General features: G+C 39.2%; 1 protein-coding gene across 2 annotated transcripts; it reads right to left on the bottom strand.

The window, feature by feature from the left end:
* Positions 1-15,906: 15,906 nt before the first annotated feature.
* Positions 15,907-17,883, bottom strand: LOC129749701 (uncharacterized). Of its 2 annotated transcripts, XR_008738136.1 has the most exons (5): positions 17,810-17,883; positions 17,578-17,741; positions 17,164-17,315; positions 16,533-16,665; positions 15,907-16,473 (listed from the first exon to the last, which is right to left on the bottom strand). XR_008738136.1 is itself a non-coding variant. In XM_055744748.1 (2 exons), the coding sequence occupies exons 1-2, from the start codon at positions 17,679-17,681 to the stop codon at positions 17,075-17,077; spliced, it is 345 nt and encodes a 114-aa protein (XP_055600723.1). In that variant the 5' UTR covers positions 17,682-17,869; the 3' UTR covers positions 16,996-17,074. The 2 variants fall into 2 exon arrangements, 1 of the variants encoding a protein (XP_055600723.1); XM_055744748.1 differs by lacking the exons at positions 15,907-16,473; positions 16,533-16,665 and having other exon boundaries at positions 16,996-17,315; positions 17,578-17,869.
* Between the last annotated feature and the right edge of the window lie 1,605 nt (positions 17,884-19,488).

Raw genomic sequence — 19,488 nt, 5'->3', positions numbered from 1 at the left:
TTCATGAGGAAAATTTACAGAGCTATTAAGATTTATGTTCGATTGCTAAAACCTCTTGTTAACCGATCTTAAAATAGTCTCAATGTTTTCTGGCTCACCATGAAATTATCGAATATTTTGTGTTTAATTTCTGATATTGCACTTTTCTTATCGAGTGTCTTCGGTCGGTAAGCTTTGATGGAATAAGTCTGTGAGGTGTTAGCAGCTTGCCTAATCAAAGCCTCAATTCAATCGTGCAACGCTTCAAATTTCAGTCAGATGTTTACTGCCGCTATTTGCAAAACTGTCCCATATGCATTTTCGTCATTTTGCAGTTTATCTCAAAAATCGTTCAAATACAGTTAGTTCTTCACTTTAGACTAAAAACTTTCATAACTTTGTTCTTAACATATATGAAAAAATACCAAGTCATGTCTGTCCCATATGAAATATACCCGCAAAGCTGTCCCATATGTCTATTTTTAAAGAATGCTTTAATACAACTCCTCTAATCTACGTTAACTTTACAAATACTCATACAATGTGTGCGATACAATAAGCATTCATTGAAATTACGAAAGTTAGACAAGATGAAACAGTACAGTAAAGTCAAAAATAACAATTTCCATAATTTTTACAAGCTAAGTTTAGCCTAATGGGTAAATTCCAGCAAACTTTTTTTTTAATTCGGCATGAGGGTTTTTGAATTGTTCGTTGTAAAACATGAAAAATAGTCAGCTACAAAGCCATATTTGTTATAGATTTTTGTTATGCTGTTACTTGCTGCTTGGACTTTCATTAAATCTATGAACCAAAATACGCATATCTGGTAGCACACGCGTATGTCATATTGCATTGATTTAACTCGTTAAATATTTGCAGCCAAGATGCTTTGCTGTTTCTGATTCAGTATGGGAGAGTGGGGAATCATGGGCCACTTTTTTTCGTTGTTCCATAACTTCTTTATTATAAAAGATAAAATGAAAATAAAAAATGGTTTGGTTTTCTACATTTTTAAAAATTAAGTTATTAAGTTAAGTAAGTTATTTCCCCCAAATTCTGAATGTTTGAAAAAAAGCAATATTTTTTGGATTTTGAAAAATGGTGGGGAATCGTGGGCCATCAAATGGAAATTGACCAAATAACAAGCAAAGTTTACGAGTTAACCCAAAACTATGATTATCTAATTCATTTCGTTATTTAAAAGCAATTTCAGATGATGAAATAAAAAAGAGAGCTGTGTATGATCGCATTGGTTCCAAAACCTGGCTCGCGGACGTTTTGGGAAAATTTCTCATATAGGATGGACAAAATATTTTTCATAACTCTTCATTTGGCATAAGAAAACTTTGCAGATAGGTAAAACGTATTTTAAGTTCTGAAAGTGTATAAAAACATAAAAATATAGGTGATTCAAGATGTGTGGCCCACGATTCTCCACAAGCTATGATTTGCAAATTGGTTGTGTTTGTGTGACTTATTGATGTTTCATTAAAAATTTCTTTTCCAAGTGAAAGATCATGACAAAGCTAAGATCATAAGCGTATGAGCGTATTTTTGTTATGCACTTTAGGTTCCCCATCGATGAAATTAGCGGGTGTTTTTTTTTTTAACTATATAAGTAAATTTTTATAGCTTTTTTTAGCTTGATAAATAAAAGAAGCATATGATGCGTATTTCAGTCAACAACATATAGAATCACGCAAAGCGACGACGATGACAGTTGGTTTGAGATTTTTATCTCAACACACATCTGAGATATTAAAAGTGGCCCACGCTTCCCCATGGCCCACGATACCCCACTCTCCCCTATTAATTGAAATTGTAAATATTTATAGTCTTTCTAAAAAAAATCAACCGAAAAACTTTCCAAAAGATGAAGGTACATGTTGTTTAATTCATGGTTTTAATTCATGTTGTTTTTCATTTTATTTTAGACCTACTAAATTCTAATAATAAACTTACGTTATCTTTATCTAAATATGTCATAAACATCAGTTCAAACTTATTTGCATCAGTAAACAACTAGTAAAGTGAAAAATATACACTGTATCAAAAAATTGTCCGTACAGCACGTACCTTGAAATCCAAACAATCAAAAAGTGCACTTTTTCAGTCAATAAAAATACTACAATTACATCATTCGCTGCAGAAACTAATCCTTTTTGTAGATCAGTATTAAAAATGTTTATTAATTAAACCTCAAAAATAATCCAATTCATTTTGTATAGAAAGTCCCAAAAACGACGTCAAAAAATTGTCCGAGGCCTTTGTCAAATATTAGTCAAGTAAACAGTTACATGTCAGTCTGTCAAACGCAGAAATGTGAGTTGAATCTCAGCAGAGACAATTTCCAGTGGTTTGAGCGATAAATACGGTAAAATGAACTCTATCTAGCATAAATCAGTAGATTTTCGTTTTTCCGGATGTCAACGGAATTTTTTTTGTGAGAAGCAGACATTTTCCTGTTAATTAAATCAACAAAAATTAACAAGAAAATGTCTGCTCTTCACAAAAAAATACCCGTTGACATCCGGAAACTGATTGCTGACCTGAAGAATGACGGTAAAAGCTTGTCGGAAATTGCAGGTATAGTAAAACGGCCACGATCGTCGGTTCAGTATGTCCTTCAAAACTTTAAGAAGACTTACTCCCTGGAGACTACTCCAGGAAGAGGCCGCAAACTGAAGCTTACGGATCGTCACCATCGCATCCTTGTCAGGGAAATCAGTCAGAATCCTAAAATCAGTGCCCTGAAACTAGCAGACAGCCTGAAGAATTTTGAAAACGTACAGGTTAATCCTCAAAAGGTACGGAACATACTTCATGAGAAAAATACCGAGGTCGTGTTTGTGGTATATAGGAGTAATGATCTTTAATATAAATAAAAAATATCATGGTGAACAAATATAAGAAACAAATCTAATGAAAAATAATTGAATCACAAAATGTGTTTCGATCAAGCTCGCCGCTCATCTGAACTAGAGGGTCTTTCTATCTTCGATATTCTGTCGAACTGTGTAAGCAAGGAAAACAATGTTCTGAAATTTCTAAAATTATGTAATCTGATAGATAAATTGTAAATTATGTTAATAGGAATAGACACAGACATGAATGCCATGTGAATGGTAAAGTGTCTTTAATAAAAAAAAAAAAAAAAAAAAAAAACAAAATGTGTAAAGATATTGAACAGTGCGATACTCCAACTGAACGAACCCGAGTTGAAAACTTCGTTCATTCTTCTCATGAAGTTAATGCTCTCTTTTACTGCTACACGTGGTATAACAAGAGTGGAAAAGAAAGGGGACTTCTTTGCCTGGCGCCTGTCTGATAAACGGCTGACTTAAACAGAAGATTCAGTTTGTTGAATATTGTTCGAGAGCACGCACGCTTTAATATATCGTGCGACAGCGGGTTTAGTATTCAGCGCCAAACGACCCTACATCATGCTGAAATGGGAGCGTAGGTTACGACAGTGTTGTTCTGAAGAAGCCGTTTATATCTGCTAAAAATAAGAAAAAGCGGCTGGAATACGCTCAAAAGTATGTCCTGGAACCGGAAGAGTTCTGGCAGAACGTCATATTCACTGACGAAAGCTAATTTAATATTTTTGGGTCTGACGGACCTGTAAGATTATGGCGTAATCCAAATACTGGATTGGATCCTAACAATTTGTGACCGGCAGTTAAGCACGGTGGTGGCCATGTAATGGTGTGGTATGCTTTCAGCGCAAATGGCACCAGAAACTTGACATTCATTTACGGAGAAAAATAAATAGATTTATTAGTCATATTACGATAAATATGATTGTTTGGTTCTGACCCGAAAATACGATCAAACCAACCATCAGCTTGTACGATTAGTCTCCAAGGAGTTAGTCTTCTTAAAGTTCTGAAGGACGTACTGAACTGACGATCATGGCCGTTTTACTATTCTATGAGTAATTCGAAGACAAGTGATTAAATAAATTTCGGACAAGCTTTTTCCGTCATTTTTCAGGTCAGCAATCAGTTTCCGGATGTCAACGGATTTTTTTTTGTGAGGAGCAGACATTTTCCTGTTATTTTAATCCACAAATTATTGAAATCTACTGATTTATGCTAAATAAAGTTCATTTTACCGTATTTATCGCTCAGACCCCTGGAAATTGTCTTTGCTGAGATTCAATTCACGTTTCTGCGTTTGACAGACTGACACATAACTGTTTACTTGACTAATATCTGACAAAGGCCTCAGTGTACGGACAATTTTTTAACGTCGGTTTTGGGACTTTTTATACAAAATGAATTGGATTATTTTTAAGGTTTAATTAATAAATATTTTTAATATTGATCTACAAAAAGGACTAGTTTCTGCAGCGAATGATGTAATTGTAGTATTTTATTGACTGAAAAAGTGCACTTTTTGATTGTTTGGACTTCAAGGTACGTGCTGTACGGACAATTTTTTGATACAGTGTATCACAGAAAGAGATAATCAAATGATCCACTGACAAAAGAACAGCAAAATATGAGACAGCTTTGCGGGTACATTTAATAGTTATGCGAAATATACTCACAAGGCTGTCCCATCATTATTTTCTCCCCTGTATCAATAAATTCCGAAGCAAAAACACATTGGACGAAATTCTACAACAATAATCTTAATATCTGTGTAGAAAGAAATAGAAAAAGTAAAGTTCCAACCGAGAAATTCACGTAAATTTATAAAAATCTTTAAAGCCGTTTTTCTCGTTTCGTTATTTTTGAATATGGGACAGCCTTGCCAGCAGCGGCAGTTTAACGGAATTCCACATGGCATTGAGATATAATTAAATCGAAATCAGTAGGCGTGTTCACGCAAATAACATCGCAAAACAAGATAACGATGATCGTCTTAAAATTATGAAAAGTCTACATTTAGGCGTTTTAATTTTTCGATATACAGTTTGTCATCGAAAAAAGGAGTAGTCTTTTGGACTATTTGCTTACATTCACACTTCATTTTCCGACTAATTTGTTTCGGTCTTACAAAAATATTTATTCAATGTTTCAATTTTGCTCAGCGCGTGTCGTTAAAGCCCCGGTCATCAGTTGGATTCAATAACCTATCCCATAAAATGCTCAACAAAGGTTCTATTCGCTTTTATCAGCTGTTGTCAACGGATAGCTAGGTCATGAATTCGAATTTTGCCGACACCCTATCTAATCAAAAGCCCTGATTGTCACCAATTTAAATTTATGATATCGATTCTTCGTCTACGAAATGTGAGATTACGACTGAGATATCCCCTTCAATAAAAGATTTTGTTTTAACGATAATTCAACTAGGCAAGGGCTCAAACCCGACCGGGAAGCAATAATTAAATGGGAGTTAGCTCTTAACGTTATTTTTAATAATGTATTGTCAAAAATTGTGACATGCCGACGGAAAAACATTTTTTTTTAATAATTCGTTTATTTGAAACGGCTCAAACCTTTTAGTTTAACGGAGCCAAGGTGTCTTTTTCTTGTTCGTATACAAAACATAGTTTGCTTAGATCTAATTCACCAAGTTTTTTTTACACTGTTTTTAGTTTGAAACGGCCCAGATCAGCGAATATGTGAAGTTAAGTTTTTGTATTCACAGTTCAATATTTAAAACTACTATAGTCAAAAGGAAGAAAATAAAAAGGGAAAATGACAGTTAAACACGGAGATCGATAGATTTAAGGTACAGGTATAATTCAAACATGTAGTCCAGGTCTACCTCAGCCAACACATCCCTCACTGGAACATTAGGTGGTTTACCTCGGGCCCGAAGGGAATCAATCAAATTCGCTCTGGCGATAAGATGGTCCTCACACGACCAAGGAAAAACATTTGATTCTTTAAAAAAAATACGCAAAATGTGCAAATAGCTCTCACAATGTTTTTCCTGCACAATAAATAATTCAAACACTCTCTCGATTCCAAGAAAAAGTTTAAGAGGTTGTATATGAGACACGACCGAAATGTTAACGTAGAATTACGACAGCCTATCTTATGCCAATGTATTTTTCGTAATAAATTTAATTTTTTTTGAGTAAAGTTGATCAATTTCAAACAAGTGGTTGGCCGTTAAAAACATTATTCAGCACTATTCAATTGCATAACTAAAGGCGAAATAAATATAAGCATGTAATGTACATATAAGTGGTGTCAATTTCTACCCATGGCTTAGAAATTGAAGTTTTGTTACTAAGAAAATTATATGCAAGCTCAGTATCAAACGCCTGCGAGAAAGCTTCTAATGATAGTGCTGGCATTTAATAAATCAAGTGTTCTTAAATAAGGAATTTTGAATCTGTTTTTTTTTCTTTTAATTCAACGTTAGGATTAAAAAAAAACGCTGCATAAAAAAGACAAAAAATGAAGCAATACTTTTTTATACAACACAGTTTTTCATCAAATTTCAATAAAAAAAATCTGCAAAATCAACAACTGATTCCTTTCATCCATACGCTTAACTCTTAGCAAAAGATGACGCTCATAAAATGTGCGTAAATATATATATCAAGTATGTACATTTGTTGTCTAATATGCAATTCTCGTTTGGTCAATTATTTAGAGTCAGTACAATGGTCGTGCTAAAAACGACGTTTTTTAAACATTGATACCATAAGTCAATCTTGTGACAGCACAGTGTTTTTTTATTTTACACATAATAACTATGATCAATATGTTTTGACAGGCACAGAAGAACGCAAAATGCTCTCTTACATAAACTATCCGTAGCAAAGAAACGCATAGATTAAACGCCTATGAATAGGCAACGATTTCTTCAACATTAAAATCAAACGCTTGCAAGCTAACTAGTACCTATCAGTGCCGAAATTTTGAGCTTTCTCACCGCTGCCTTTGATAGAAACGCTTGACTCAGTGCAAAAGAAGAGAAAAATCTCTCTGAAAGTTCTGCCTCATGCGTCTCTTCTGAATCAGTATCAATTCGGTATCGATTTTTGTAAAGGGCGATAGTGCCGCTGTTCGAGAAAATTATTTTTAAAATTTTACAGCTCCATAAGTTTCCAAGGAAAGTATTACATATGAACTCAGCTGATTACTCGATTTATTTACATTTGACTCATAAGCTCTTTTGAAAAATTGATACCAAAATTTATCATTCCCTCTAAGTCAATCCTTTTTCCGTCCAGCAATCACTAGCGTAAAACGACGTTTTAAGGTGGGATTATTGATAATTCTAGATATTAGAACAACAAACGGCCCTTTTCAGGGCCAAAATATCTTTGAGAGAGTCTTATCTTTTCAATGCAAATTGGTCGCTTGGGTGGTGGGTGGTGGGTGGTGAGGCGTTGGTTGTAAGTGGTGTGTGGCGTGGGTGGCAGGTCTCGTGGGTGGTAGGTGTCGTGGGTGGTAGGTGGCATGGGTGATGTGTGGCGTGGGTGGTAGGTGGCATGGGTGATGTGTTTTTTTTTTTAGTTGGTAACCACAGGTGGTAAATCCCGGTTTACGGATTGTATTCCAAGGCACGGCGAGCCACCGCGTCCCCCCAGTTTGCTACTCTGGGTCCATGGGTACAATGGGAAGACTCATGATATACTCCGTGTATACCCCCTACTCCCTAAACTCCACCTGGGGCCGCAGACCTGGTTCCCACCTCGAACTGTTTAGTACACTATGCTTCAATAGTGGGAGGTCTATTCGCGCTAATGCGCTCAAAGGCAATACTCATTAACGAGACCACTTTCAGCAAAACCTCTCATCCTTACGACTCGACGCCTGAACTCTCCTCTAACGACTTGAGAACCGACATCTCCTCGCAATGACTCGAGATTCCCACACAAACCTCTCCTCTTCGCGACTTGAGGCCTGATCTCTCCTCTAACGACTTGAGATCCGACCCCTCCTCGCATCGACTCGAGGTTTACCTCTCCTCTGCACGATTCAAGGCCCGATCTCTCCTCTAACGACTTGAAATCTGACCTCTCCTCGTAATGACTCGAGGTGACCACTTGTACCCCTCCTCTTGTTGGTAAGGGGCCTGATCCCTCCTCTTACGACTCGGGACCCGACCTCTTATCATAAAGACTCGGGGTTGACCACACAAACCTCTCCGCCTGAAGGTTTGAGGCCTGACCTCTCCTCTAACGACTCGAAGCCCGACCTCTTATCTTCAGGGTTCGAAGTTTGCCACCTTGCCCGTCGTGTGCCAGATCGAGAGCAGCTTATCCTAGACTCGCGCCTGTCACGGCACACGCGCGGCACTTAACGCAACGACTCGGATGATTCCCGACGAAGACGTCATCCTACACCGACTCGAATGGCTCGCCCGGCGTCGAGAGCTACTCTACCCGTGGGTATTCCCCGAACGTGGAATAACCCTTTCCCAACGATTTCCCCTGCGAAGAAGGTCATGTCTTATCCCCGCAGCTTCTGTCGTTGAGAACCGCTCCACTCAGATACTCCCCGAAGGTGGAGCATCCTACTCACGAACGCGGCGCACCCACGGCATCCGCTACGCAGAAGGTATTGTCTTATCTTTGTAACTTCAAACCGTGGGGTCGGACGCACTCTACTCGACAGCCCCCCGTCGATGGGGTCAGTCTACTCCGACCGTTGTCCGGTCTTCTTTATCCCCCTTGGTTGGCAACCCTAGGATTTTTGGCCCGCGGATTTTCCTGCCCGTTGTGTGCCAAATCGAGAGCAGCTTATCCTAGACTCGCGCCTGTCACGGCACACATTCGGGACTTGGAACGCTACGACTCGGATGTTTCCCGACGGTGACGACATCCTACACCGACTCGAGAGACTCGCCCGGCGTCGAGAGCCTCTCTACCCGTGGGTATCCCCCGACAGTGGTTAACCCTCTTCCCTCGAGATCCGCTACGAGGAAGGTAAAATCTTATCCCGGCAGTTTCCCTCTTAGGAAGCGGCACTACTCGGATACCCCCCGACACTGGGGTATCCTACACACGTTCGCGGCGCACCCCTGACCTCCGCTACGCAGAAGATGATGCCTTATCTTTGTAGCTTCGATCAGGGGATCGGACGCACACTACTCAGATGCTCCCCGCCGATGGAGTCATCCTACACCGTTCGCGGACTGCCGTTGGTTCCAGCTCCTCTGCAGGGCAGTCATGATCCGGGTGAACCCATCGCTGACCGCATGCCAAGTGTTGGAATCCGCACACATCCTCTGTACAACGTTATCTGCTGTCGTGTCAGGCCCACAGGCGGCAAATATGGAAGTACGTACCGCCGCAAACCTCGGACAGACAAACACCACATGTTCGGGTGTTTCCTCTTCGTCACCACAATCTGGGCAATATGGCGAAGCCACATGTCCAAACCGGTAGTGGTACTTCATGAAGCATCCATGACCAGTCAGGAATTGCGTCATATAGAAGTCCACTTCATCGTGCCTTCTTCCGATCCAGCTCCCGATGTGCGGGATCAGACGATGGGTCCACCTTCCTCTCGTTGAGCTGTCCCACAGCTGCTGCCAGTTGGACATCGAGTCCTCATTGGCGAGATCTCGAACGTTGGGCGTGTCTCTGTTGTCGTAGCAATAGACATCCTCCTCTAGCAAAACCGAGATGGGCATAACACCCGCTACTACACAGGCGGCTTCGGACGACATGGTCCGGTATCCGCTGATAACCCGCAGGTTCATCAGCCGCTGAACGCTGCTAAGTCGCTGCAGGTTACAGCTTCCTCCCAAGGCCTGCCTCCAGGCCGCTGCTCCGTACCGCAAGATCGAAGTGGTCACACTTGGAAGGATCCGCCTTTTGCTGCTTTGGATAGCCGAGGAGTTCGGCATCATTCGTGTGTGTGCGGCCGTGGCCATTGCCGCTCTCTTGCACACGTGTTCGACATGGCTCGTGAAGCTGAGCCTGTCGTCAATCATCACCCCTAGGTACTTGATTGCGCGTTTGGACACGATGTTGCACGGTCCAACGGCAATGGTACCTGTTTGGGGTGATTTCAGGTTGGTGATAAGCACCATCTCGGTTTTGTGGTGGGCTAGACGCAGGCACTTGGAGTGCATCCAGCGTTCCACTTCCTGGATAGCTACCGTGGCCAGTAGCTCAACCTCCGCTGTTGAGGAGCCCCTCGCAAAGAGGACTACATCATCTGCAAATCCTACGAGTTCGGCTCAAGATGGGAGGCTCGTTCGTAGGAGTTCGGCGTAAGTGATGTTCCACAGAACCGGGCCGAGTATTGACCCCTGTGGAACACCCGCCGAAACCTCTTGTGTTCGCAAACCCTCGCCGGTCATATACTGCAGTTGGCGATTGTGGAAGTAACTTTCCACAAGCCTATACAGATATGCCGGGATCCTCATTTGGATGAGCGACGACGCAATCGCTGTCCAACTGACACTGTTGAAGGCGTTCTTCACATCCAGAGTGACAACCGCGCAAAAGCGGAGCCCTCTCCTCTTGGTCAGCCTGGCTCTGTCCGCTACCTCGATGACCGAGCGGATGGCATCTACGGTGCTGCGACCTCGACGGAAACCAAACTGTTTCCCCGAGAGTCCGCCCTCACTTTCTGTGTATCTCTGAAGTCGGTTCTGAATCACCTTCTCCAGGACCTTACCCGCTGTATCCAGTAGACAGATCGGCCGATATGCCGATGGGTCTCCTGGACGCTTACCCGGCTTTGGCATGGGTGGTAGGTGGCATGGGTGATGTGTGGCGTAGGTGGTAGGTGGTGTGTGGTGTGGGTAGGTGGCGTGGGTGGTAGGTGGTGTGTGGTGTGGATAGGTGGCGTGGGTGGTAGGTTACAAGGGTGGTGTGTGGCGTGGGTGGTGGCGGGGGTGGTGAGTGGCGTGGGTGGAAGGTAGAGATAGTGTGTGGCGAGGACGTTGGGTGGCAGGTGGTGTGAGTGGTACGTGACCTGGGTGATGTGTGGCGTAGGTGGTAGGTGGTGTGAGTAGGTGGCGTGGGTGGTAGGTGGCGTGGGTGCTGAGTGGCGTGGGTGGAAGGTAGAGGTGGTGTGAGGCAAGGATGGTGGATGACAGGTGATGTGTGGCGTGAGTATAGGTATCAGAATGGGGGTAGGCTTAATAGCGGCACGTTATCCAAACATACGGGAAAATTGTGCCTAGCCTTTTTTTATCCAAGATTTCATCATTTACCTGAGAAACCTGAAAAACCTATAAAAGGAAGAAATAAATTCAATCTATTTAAGATGGCATAAAGCCTTTCCACTAGGGATTATTAGCATTAAAGCTCTTTTTTACATTCGGTAAGGAATGATAGAATGTTTTTTAAGTTTAATTTCTTAAACTCAGATTCGCTTAAAGCGTAAGATCCCAGAGTACGAAAACGTAGTCTGGCAAATGAGGGACAGTTACATATAAGATGGAAGGGATCTTCCACATCTGATTCACAACTACCACATACTGGAGATTCAGCACGCTGAATGTTGTGCATGTGATAGTTGAGTTTACAATGACCGGAGAGTGCTCTGATCAAGATGCTGCAATGAGATTTATTTAAAGTTAATAAGTAACTCGATATGATTGGAGATGGTTTTTCTAAAAATAATTTAGTTTGACGACAAGTGTCCAACTCTTCCCAGTATCGTTCATGCTGGTTAGAGGACCAAGTTTGAATTTGGTTTCTGAACCAACATGGTGATATTGGGACAGCCGGCTCTGGTCCGTAAAATTCCTTTTCCGACCCAGCTCTGGCGAGTTCGTCGGCGCATTCGTTTCCAAAAATTCCCTTATGTCCGGGTACCCATAGAAGGTTTAATCCATTGCCTTCAGCAAGTTCTTCGATTGCTTTCCGGCATGCGATTACCAGTTTTGATCTAGAACTGGAAGCACTGAGTGATTTGATAGCTGCTTGGCTATCTGAACAGAAATAAATTGTTCTGAACATAATTTTCTTTTGAAGTGCAATTTGCACTCCATACATAATAGCATATAGCTCAGCCTGAAAGACTGTACAATATTTACCTAGAGGTTGAGCATGTTCTACACAGAAAAAAAATCTGAATCCTTAACAACACTGAAATTGAAAACCTGTATCATTACATGACGTGGAACTCGATTTATTGATGTAAATTTACAAATTAAAAAAAGTTGAATCCTTAACAGCACTGAATTCATATGACACAAATATTACTTGACACGGAACGCGTTTATTTGATGTAAATTTACATCACATATGATGTAAATAAAAAGAAGCATCACATACGACGGAATTTTCAGTGCGAATTAAATATTACACGTCTTTAATATTTTACATGTCTTTAAATTTTACACGTCTTTTGAAGTTTAAAGACGTGGAATATTCAACTCGCACTGAAAATCCCATCATATGTGATGCTTCGTTTTCGTTACATCATATGTGATGTAATGGAAATAGAAATTTCTTAAAATTACACGACATGGAATGTGATGAGGACATTGAATTTCAATTTAATAGGATCAGACAAATTTAAACAAAGTGTCAAGTCAAAGTCGTGCACCAAAAAGTATTTTTTAGGCAGTTTTCCCGCGATTAAAGTTCCCAGAGATCTTCGTGAAGCAGGAAGCGGTGTTGGAAGCAGCTCCAAGTTATTCAACTTTGGATCCGGTCTTCGAGAAAAAATATAAGTGTGAATGTGACTCCTAATATAAAAAATTGTGAGATTAAAAAAATCATTGTCACCAAATGAAATAAACTAAATTAATAACAAAAAGGTTTTATTTTTATTATGACATGAGATAATTCCAGTATTGAATCATAAATACCAATAAATAAAACAAAACAGATTCCAATTGGAAAGTTTTTCCTCCAATATTCAGTGGTTTTATAATTTACATCATTTTTATTTTACATGTTGCCATACTTTACATCATTTTTTATTTTACACGTTGCAACATTTCACTGGCGTGTAATTTCCAACTAGCACTGAAAACTCCGTCATATATGATGCTTCTTTTTATTTACATCACATGTGATGTGATTTTACAGATTTTTTTCGTTGTGTGTATGTTCAACTCGTGACAGTAAATTCCTGCACCTGCACGGCCGTTTGATAATGAACCGTCAGTATAGAATACAATATGAGAGGACATTTGGTCCTCTACGAAACCTGATAACCATTCTTGAGGAGAAGGAAATTTGACTTTAAACCCCATATAGGGAAAACTACTCGAGAGTGTTAAATCGTTTGGCGCTAAATTAAACTTGTTTAATCTAACTAATTCAGGCCACACATTTGTGTGACTCGATGATCTTTCGATATTTCCTGACAGCCAGAGACCAACTGCCTGTAGACGAAAAGCACATGAAAAGGCTTCCTGTTTTAGGAACAAGTGTAGAGGTTTGATAGAAAACAGAGCTTCTAGTGCTGCAGTAGGAGTTGTTGTGAACGATCCGGACATCCCCAAAAGACACATTCTTTGAAGGTGATTTAGTTTTGTCCGAACTGTTGCAACTTCTCCTTTCTGCCACCACACTAGACAACCATAGGCCAAAATTGGTCTTACTATTGTGGAGTAAATCCAGTGAATATGTTTGGGTTTGAGTCCCCAGTTTTTCCCGATTGCACGTCGGCATTGTCCGAAGGCCATGCATGCTTTTTTGATTCTGAATTCGATGTGATCAGACCAGTTTAATTTGGAGTCAAGAATGACACCCAAATATTTAACTTGATTAGACACGGTGATTTCAGAACCATAAAACAGCAGAGGGCGCACCCCGCGGGTGATACGTTTTTTAGTAAATAATACAATATTAGTTTTGAGAGGATTAACTGACAGTTCTACATGAGAACACCATCGTTCAACAGAGCGCAGAGCTTGTTGCATTATATCAAATAATGTGCTTATGCACAAACCTCTTACCAGCAGAAGATAATCATCTGCGAATCCATAGGTTGGTATTCCACGGTCATTGAGTTTTCTCAACAAACCGTCTGCAACTAGGTTCCACAAAAGAGGTGATAGTACACCTCCCTGCGGGCAACCACGTGTGCTAACTTTTGTTATTGAAGCCTGTCTTAAAGACGAATGAAGATTCCTGTTACTTAGCATAGCGCTAATCCAGTTAGTTATAACACTAGGCACTCCATGAAGTAGTGCCGCATCCATTATTGATGTAAACGAGACATTATCAAATGCTCCTTCTATGTCTAGAAATGCTCCTAGACATGATTCTTTCTGTGAAAAACTATTTTCAATATTATGTACTACGTTGTGCAGAAGAGTTAATGTTGATTTTCCTGTTTGGTATGCATGTTGTGTCGCATTAAGCGGATGTTGGACAAGGCATTCTTGCCTGATATGATGATCAATTAAACGTTCGAGTGCTTTTAATAGAAATGAACTTAGACTAATAGGACGGAAGCTTTTGGCTTCGTCGTATGATGATCGTCCCCCTTTAGGGATGAATTTCACGGCTATCTGCCGCCAAAGTTTAGGTATATATCCATGAGCAAAACTGCTTATCATTATTTTTCTTAATATGTGTTTGAAATGATCGAAACCTTTTTGTAGCAAAACTGGAAATAAACCGTCGCTTCCAGGAGATTTGTATTGAGCAAAACCGTCGATTGCCCATTTAATCGATTCTGTAGTAACTATTTTCCGAGCAAAATGCCAGGAATCTAGACTTCCAGAAAAGAACTCAGGCTCTATCGATGAATCTTGATCAATACAACCTGGAAAATGAGTATTGAATAGACAACTTAATGTTTCTTCGTCGTTTGATGTATAATCACCACTAGGGGTTTTAAGGTATGAAACCTGATAATCTTTTGATTTCGCTAAGACTTTATTTAACCTACTTGCTTCCTGCAAGCCTGAAATGTTGGTGCAGTACACACTATTAATTTTTTGGTGTAAATTTATGTCAAAAAGGATGCACAAAAAAGAAGCATCACTTTTGACATAAAATTACACTGGAAAATACAGAAACGCTTGAAGACATAAAATTTCCGGCTTTAATTGAATAGCACATTCGACATAATATTACATCATCAGTGATGTAAATTTACGTCAAGTAGGACGCACAAAAGCGTAGCATCGTTATTGACATAAATTTAGATCATTGGTGATATAATATTGCATCGTACATACTAGTATGTGAATAATTCTACTGAATCAAAGCAAAAATTCCTTTTAATTTAACCACAGTACAAGAAAAATTCAGATATCGGCATTTCGATAGCAACTTACTATCTTCTTCAGTGAGAGTTTTCGATTGAAAACGCTTACTGATAAAAATAGTAAGTTGCCCTAAGTTGCTATCGAAATACCGGTATCTGAACTTATAATGTTGTTGAATTAAAAAAAAATCTTTCGATTGCTGTGATTCAGCGTCGTTTACATTTTTAGTCACAGGAGCTTTCGGAGACACAATTTTAGAGGCATATATTTCATTTTAATATTTATATTCCTGTATTGTTTATTCAGCTTATTCCAAAAAAAAAAACACAAAATTTAATTTTAAAAAAATTACGGGAAAGATTATAGTAGTAAAAATAGTGAACATATCAAATTAGTAACATTCTGCAACTTCCAACATTCCTTTTTCAGCAAATCAGAAAAAATGGGTATTTTTTCACTTGGTCGTTTCGTTGTCAACAAGTATGTCGTTTATTGAAGATGAACCGATAGGACTCTTGCGGACCTTAATTTAAAAAGTGTCTGTTTTTGTAGGGCTTTTTCGTTTCCTACACATCAAAATTAATTGCTGTAAAATTACGGCAAATATCCTGTAACAAAAAGGAGCAGGACATTTGCCGTAATTTTACAGGTCGAAAAAAAATCACAAAACGTTTATTTTTAAGAGAACACTTTTTTTACAGGTTGGTTTAAAATCACAGGACTGTAATTTCTAACCGCGTTCCATGCTCACTTTTGAATTAACCGTTGAAATTAAATGAGGAATTGCAAGGAATATGAAATTTTATTATCAATGAAATACTACTATAGAAAGTATTTACCAATGCTATATATTGGACATTTATTATAAACTCTAATACATTTGATGAAACCTTTAGCCAGCCATGTGTGTGTATTTATAAAGAAGAATAAATATATCTATCTAAACTACAATATCCAAGATCCACCATAATAAGTGTATCTTAATTGCTGCGCTTAGGATCAGAGAGGTGCAAGTGCTTAAATAATGATTTTTATGAAACACGCTTAAACGTTGTAATTTTTTTAATATTATTGAGGTATCATGAGTTATTTGGTGTACTTAACTATAACTTAATTATTTTAACACTTGCATGATGCAAGTTGCATCCCCCCGAGACCCTAAATTTCCATTTTAATATTAGATACTCTTTAGTTATTACTTCTAAACTAATCTAAAAGCTACTTCCGGTAACAAATCGCTCATATTTCAGGCAGAATATTATTTTTCAATATTTTCTTCTTGATGGTGGTGATGATGCTCATTCCTTTGCCAGTCAAATGGTCGTCCTGGTTAGAATTGTCTTAGGTAACAATGATTCTCATGTACTGTAACGGGTGCCAGGCGGTTTCGCTGATCGATTGGCAACTTTACGATGATAATATTGAGTTCTGAAAATATCAAACATCTATCAAAGCAACAAATAATACCCATAAAGAAAAAAACTTACTGGTACTCCCGAAGGAATTGGTTCACAATTGTTATCCGATTCCACTTCAAACCACTATATCCCAACATGATTTAGTTACCAGATCCTTTTAAATTGAAGTGCTGATTCAGCAAAAATCTGCATGTTTCCGAAGCTGTTGAGACAAAAAAAATTATGCATTAATCAAAGTCATTTAACACGTATTCTTTTCCATACCCTACAGGTTGAAAGTCAGTGCGGACAGTTGAATGGAACCAAACTGTTTACAACCAAGCAAATAGGCAACTTTTGTTCTTTCTGGAAGATTCTAGACTAAGGGATGCTAAATTTAATTAATAACTTTTCGTCATCATTTAGAACTAAGACTTTTACTCTATATATATTATTGACAAGGATTGATGATGACGATGTTAAGATCGAAAAAGTAAACTAATCTGAAAGAAAGCAATCTCTTAGTTTTTAATTTTCAGTTCCCATTATTGAACTTTATTTATTACCGAAGAACGATCATTAGAAATTCGTGAATCATGAAACTATCTAGTCTCAGTCAAGCTCATGGTGGTCTATTGAAAGTTAACATTTTTTGACCAGCTTATTGTGACATTAACACTACGCAAAGCCCTTATATCCGACAGGAAAGCCCGTTGCTTACCTTGAATTATCGGTAGAAAGTGAGATAGCATGTTGATCAGGTTGTCGTTTTCCAAGCATGTCAATGCGACAGATGAAATCCCAAACCAGCGGTCAGTGACAGAGTTCTTCATCATTCGCTCGGTATACTCTTGTAGTGGAAATTCATCGGATCTAAAAATAAAGAAAGCGAGTTAGAGAGACTCATTTTGTGATGATATTTTACTAGGTACTAAATATATATAATTAAAATGAACAATCTGACATCAATGTCTATTCAAACATGTAGCGAGGGTTTGTTCGAAAACAGCTGCTGCACATATGCACTACCTGATTGAGTGTGAGCTTGTCCGGATAAATGGACATCTCCAGCACATTTGGCATCCAGCGTACAAGGTTGAAGGTACAAGTGAAGTGTTAATAAAAAAAAACTTACCTCGTAATCCTGATCGAGCAGTCTGGTGGGCCGGAAACAGACAATGTTCTTCGGGAATACATGGAATACAGAAACGCCCAGATGATACTTTCTTCGATTGGCATTTTGTGCACAATGGTCTCTCCTTATCGCCGCGGTAGATGTTAAAATCCGACGACACATTGCTGGGGAAGAGGAGTCGTTAAGTCAGTCAGGTTTATACAAGATAAACACTTAGGTCGAATGAACTCACATAAGCTGGAACGCAGCACGGTGTTTTTGAGTAGTTGCATCCTCGAGCTGTTGTTCCGGGAGTTGTTATTGCGAAGTGTATGCGCAAACGGAGCAGGAGATCATTAGATCGTTTGTCACCGGTAATTTCTTCTGGCCGTCGTTGATACCATGATATGTATAGCAACGTTCCGCTTATAAGACCGTATATACGTAAAAACTCTCGATCAACGATATCGAAATATTCCCGAGCCGAAACAAAACAAAACAATGACAAAACAAAACACAACCGGTTTTGACGTTTACCTTTACTTGGATGCCAGGCGCACTTGAATTTTCAAATATATTTTCAACCAAATCAATTTAAAAGTACGTGTTTTTTTAAGTTACAGGCTGAATTACAGTAAAGGCATCCGTTTTCCAGTACACGTAATAGTCATTTTTTTTTTTCTGTGCACCACATGTTACCATAATTATATTTGGTTATTTTTTTTCAATAGAAATTTAGATTCGTTTGAAAGGAGGCGGAAAATAAAAAAAAAATCCGATGTTTATGGAAGCCCCCTCCGGTAAAAATATCGGTATAGATCTTTCAAGAGGGCATATGAGTCAAATGTACAGAAATCGAGTTATCAACTATCCATTCGAAAACCTTGATGATTTACGTTCGCGATAATAAGAAAACAAAGTATTGTTTTTGCCGTGAGCTTACGGAGCCTTAGATGTGATTTTTCCGAAACAGCGATGTTGGCGCATTCGCCCTTTACTAAAACCGGTACCGATATTTTCAACTTTCCGTTTTCCTACTTGCCTCTGCTCCGCTCTGCAGTACAACAGGTGAGCGGAAAATGTAGAAGTACCTAAAAAAACAGAAACTAATAACTTTCGTTCAACTCGCGATTTTCTTTTTCTATCCGAAATTAATCGGTCCCCACAGTGGAGCGGAAAGTTAAGTGACTACAGGAAGGTATGATTTGGCAAGGATGAAAACAAAGGCGCCCGTTTAGTGATTCCGTGCAGTTTCGCAAACATTCTAAGCAATAACCGTTCATTTCACAAAATTTTCAATCGCAATTCATGAACCACACGGGGAGGCGACTATCAACATCCAGAACGCTCCATCACAACTGTTCGTATCCGCTGTTATAAATGAGGATTCTAATTTTGAATTGCAGCAGGAATCGGTTGCTGGAGACTAGCAAGCACGAGTGCGCAGGATAAGCTTTTAGAAATTTCATGATCTCTTTAATTTGGATTAAAATTTCACAATGACAGAAGTGCCCATATTGCGATAGAGCTGTAAACTAAAACCTGAATACGGCAGCAGGGCAACTGTAAAAAAGGATTCGTTGTTGCTTTAATTGCAGGAATATGGATTATTTACTTAGTGTTTTCTGGATAGACTCATTCATTGCAGCCTTGAATGCTGATGTTCCAATCCTCTTTGACGTTTACAGACCCGAATGACCCGGGTGTTTAAAAGGTTTGTAATAAATTATAATAATAGTCTTTGACGATTACTTTCGCTGTCCGGTGATGAATTTCTTCCTAGATCTGATAGTTAAATTTAACCGTCAAATTTACCTTAATACCTTCAGCTGTTATCTACGTTATCAAGAGCGCAAGAGGGAATCGCCCTTTTCACTCGAAAGAACACTTTTTGGCTTAAATTTCCCGTTACAATACGCACCGAAATAGAAT

This window comes from Uranotaenia lowii, chromosome 2 (assembly GCF_029784155.1).
Source record: "Uranotaenia lowii strain MFRU-FL chromosome 2, ASM2978415v1, whole genome shotgun sequence".
Taxonomy (NCBI): domain Eukaryota; kingdom Metazoa; phylum Arthropoda; class Insecta; order Diptera; family Culicidae; genus Uranotaenia; species Uranotaenia lowii.
The sequence above is the reverse complement of the archived record's forward strand: the minus strand, read 5'-3'. Positions and strand labels throughout refer to the sequence as shown.

Bases quoted from the DNA above. Each gene is read 5' to 3' on its own strand.
- LOC129749701 (XM_055744748.1), bottom strand. From the start codon at position 17,681: ATGCCAATCGAAGAAAGTATCATCTGGGCGTTTCTGTATTCCATGTAT. The intron at 17,316-17,577 runs GTAAGTTTTTTT...CTTTATTTTTAG, and splicing joins TGCTCGATCAGGATTACGAG to ATCCGATGAATTTCCACTAC.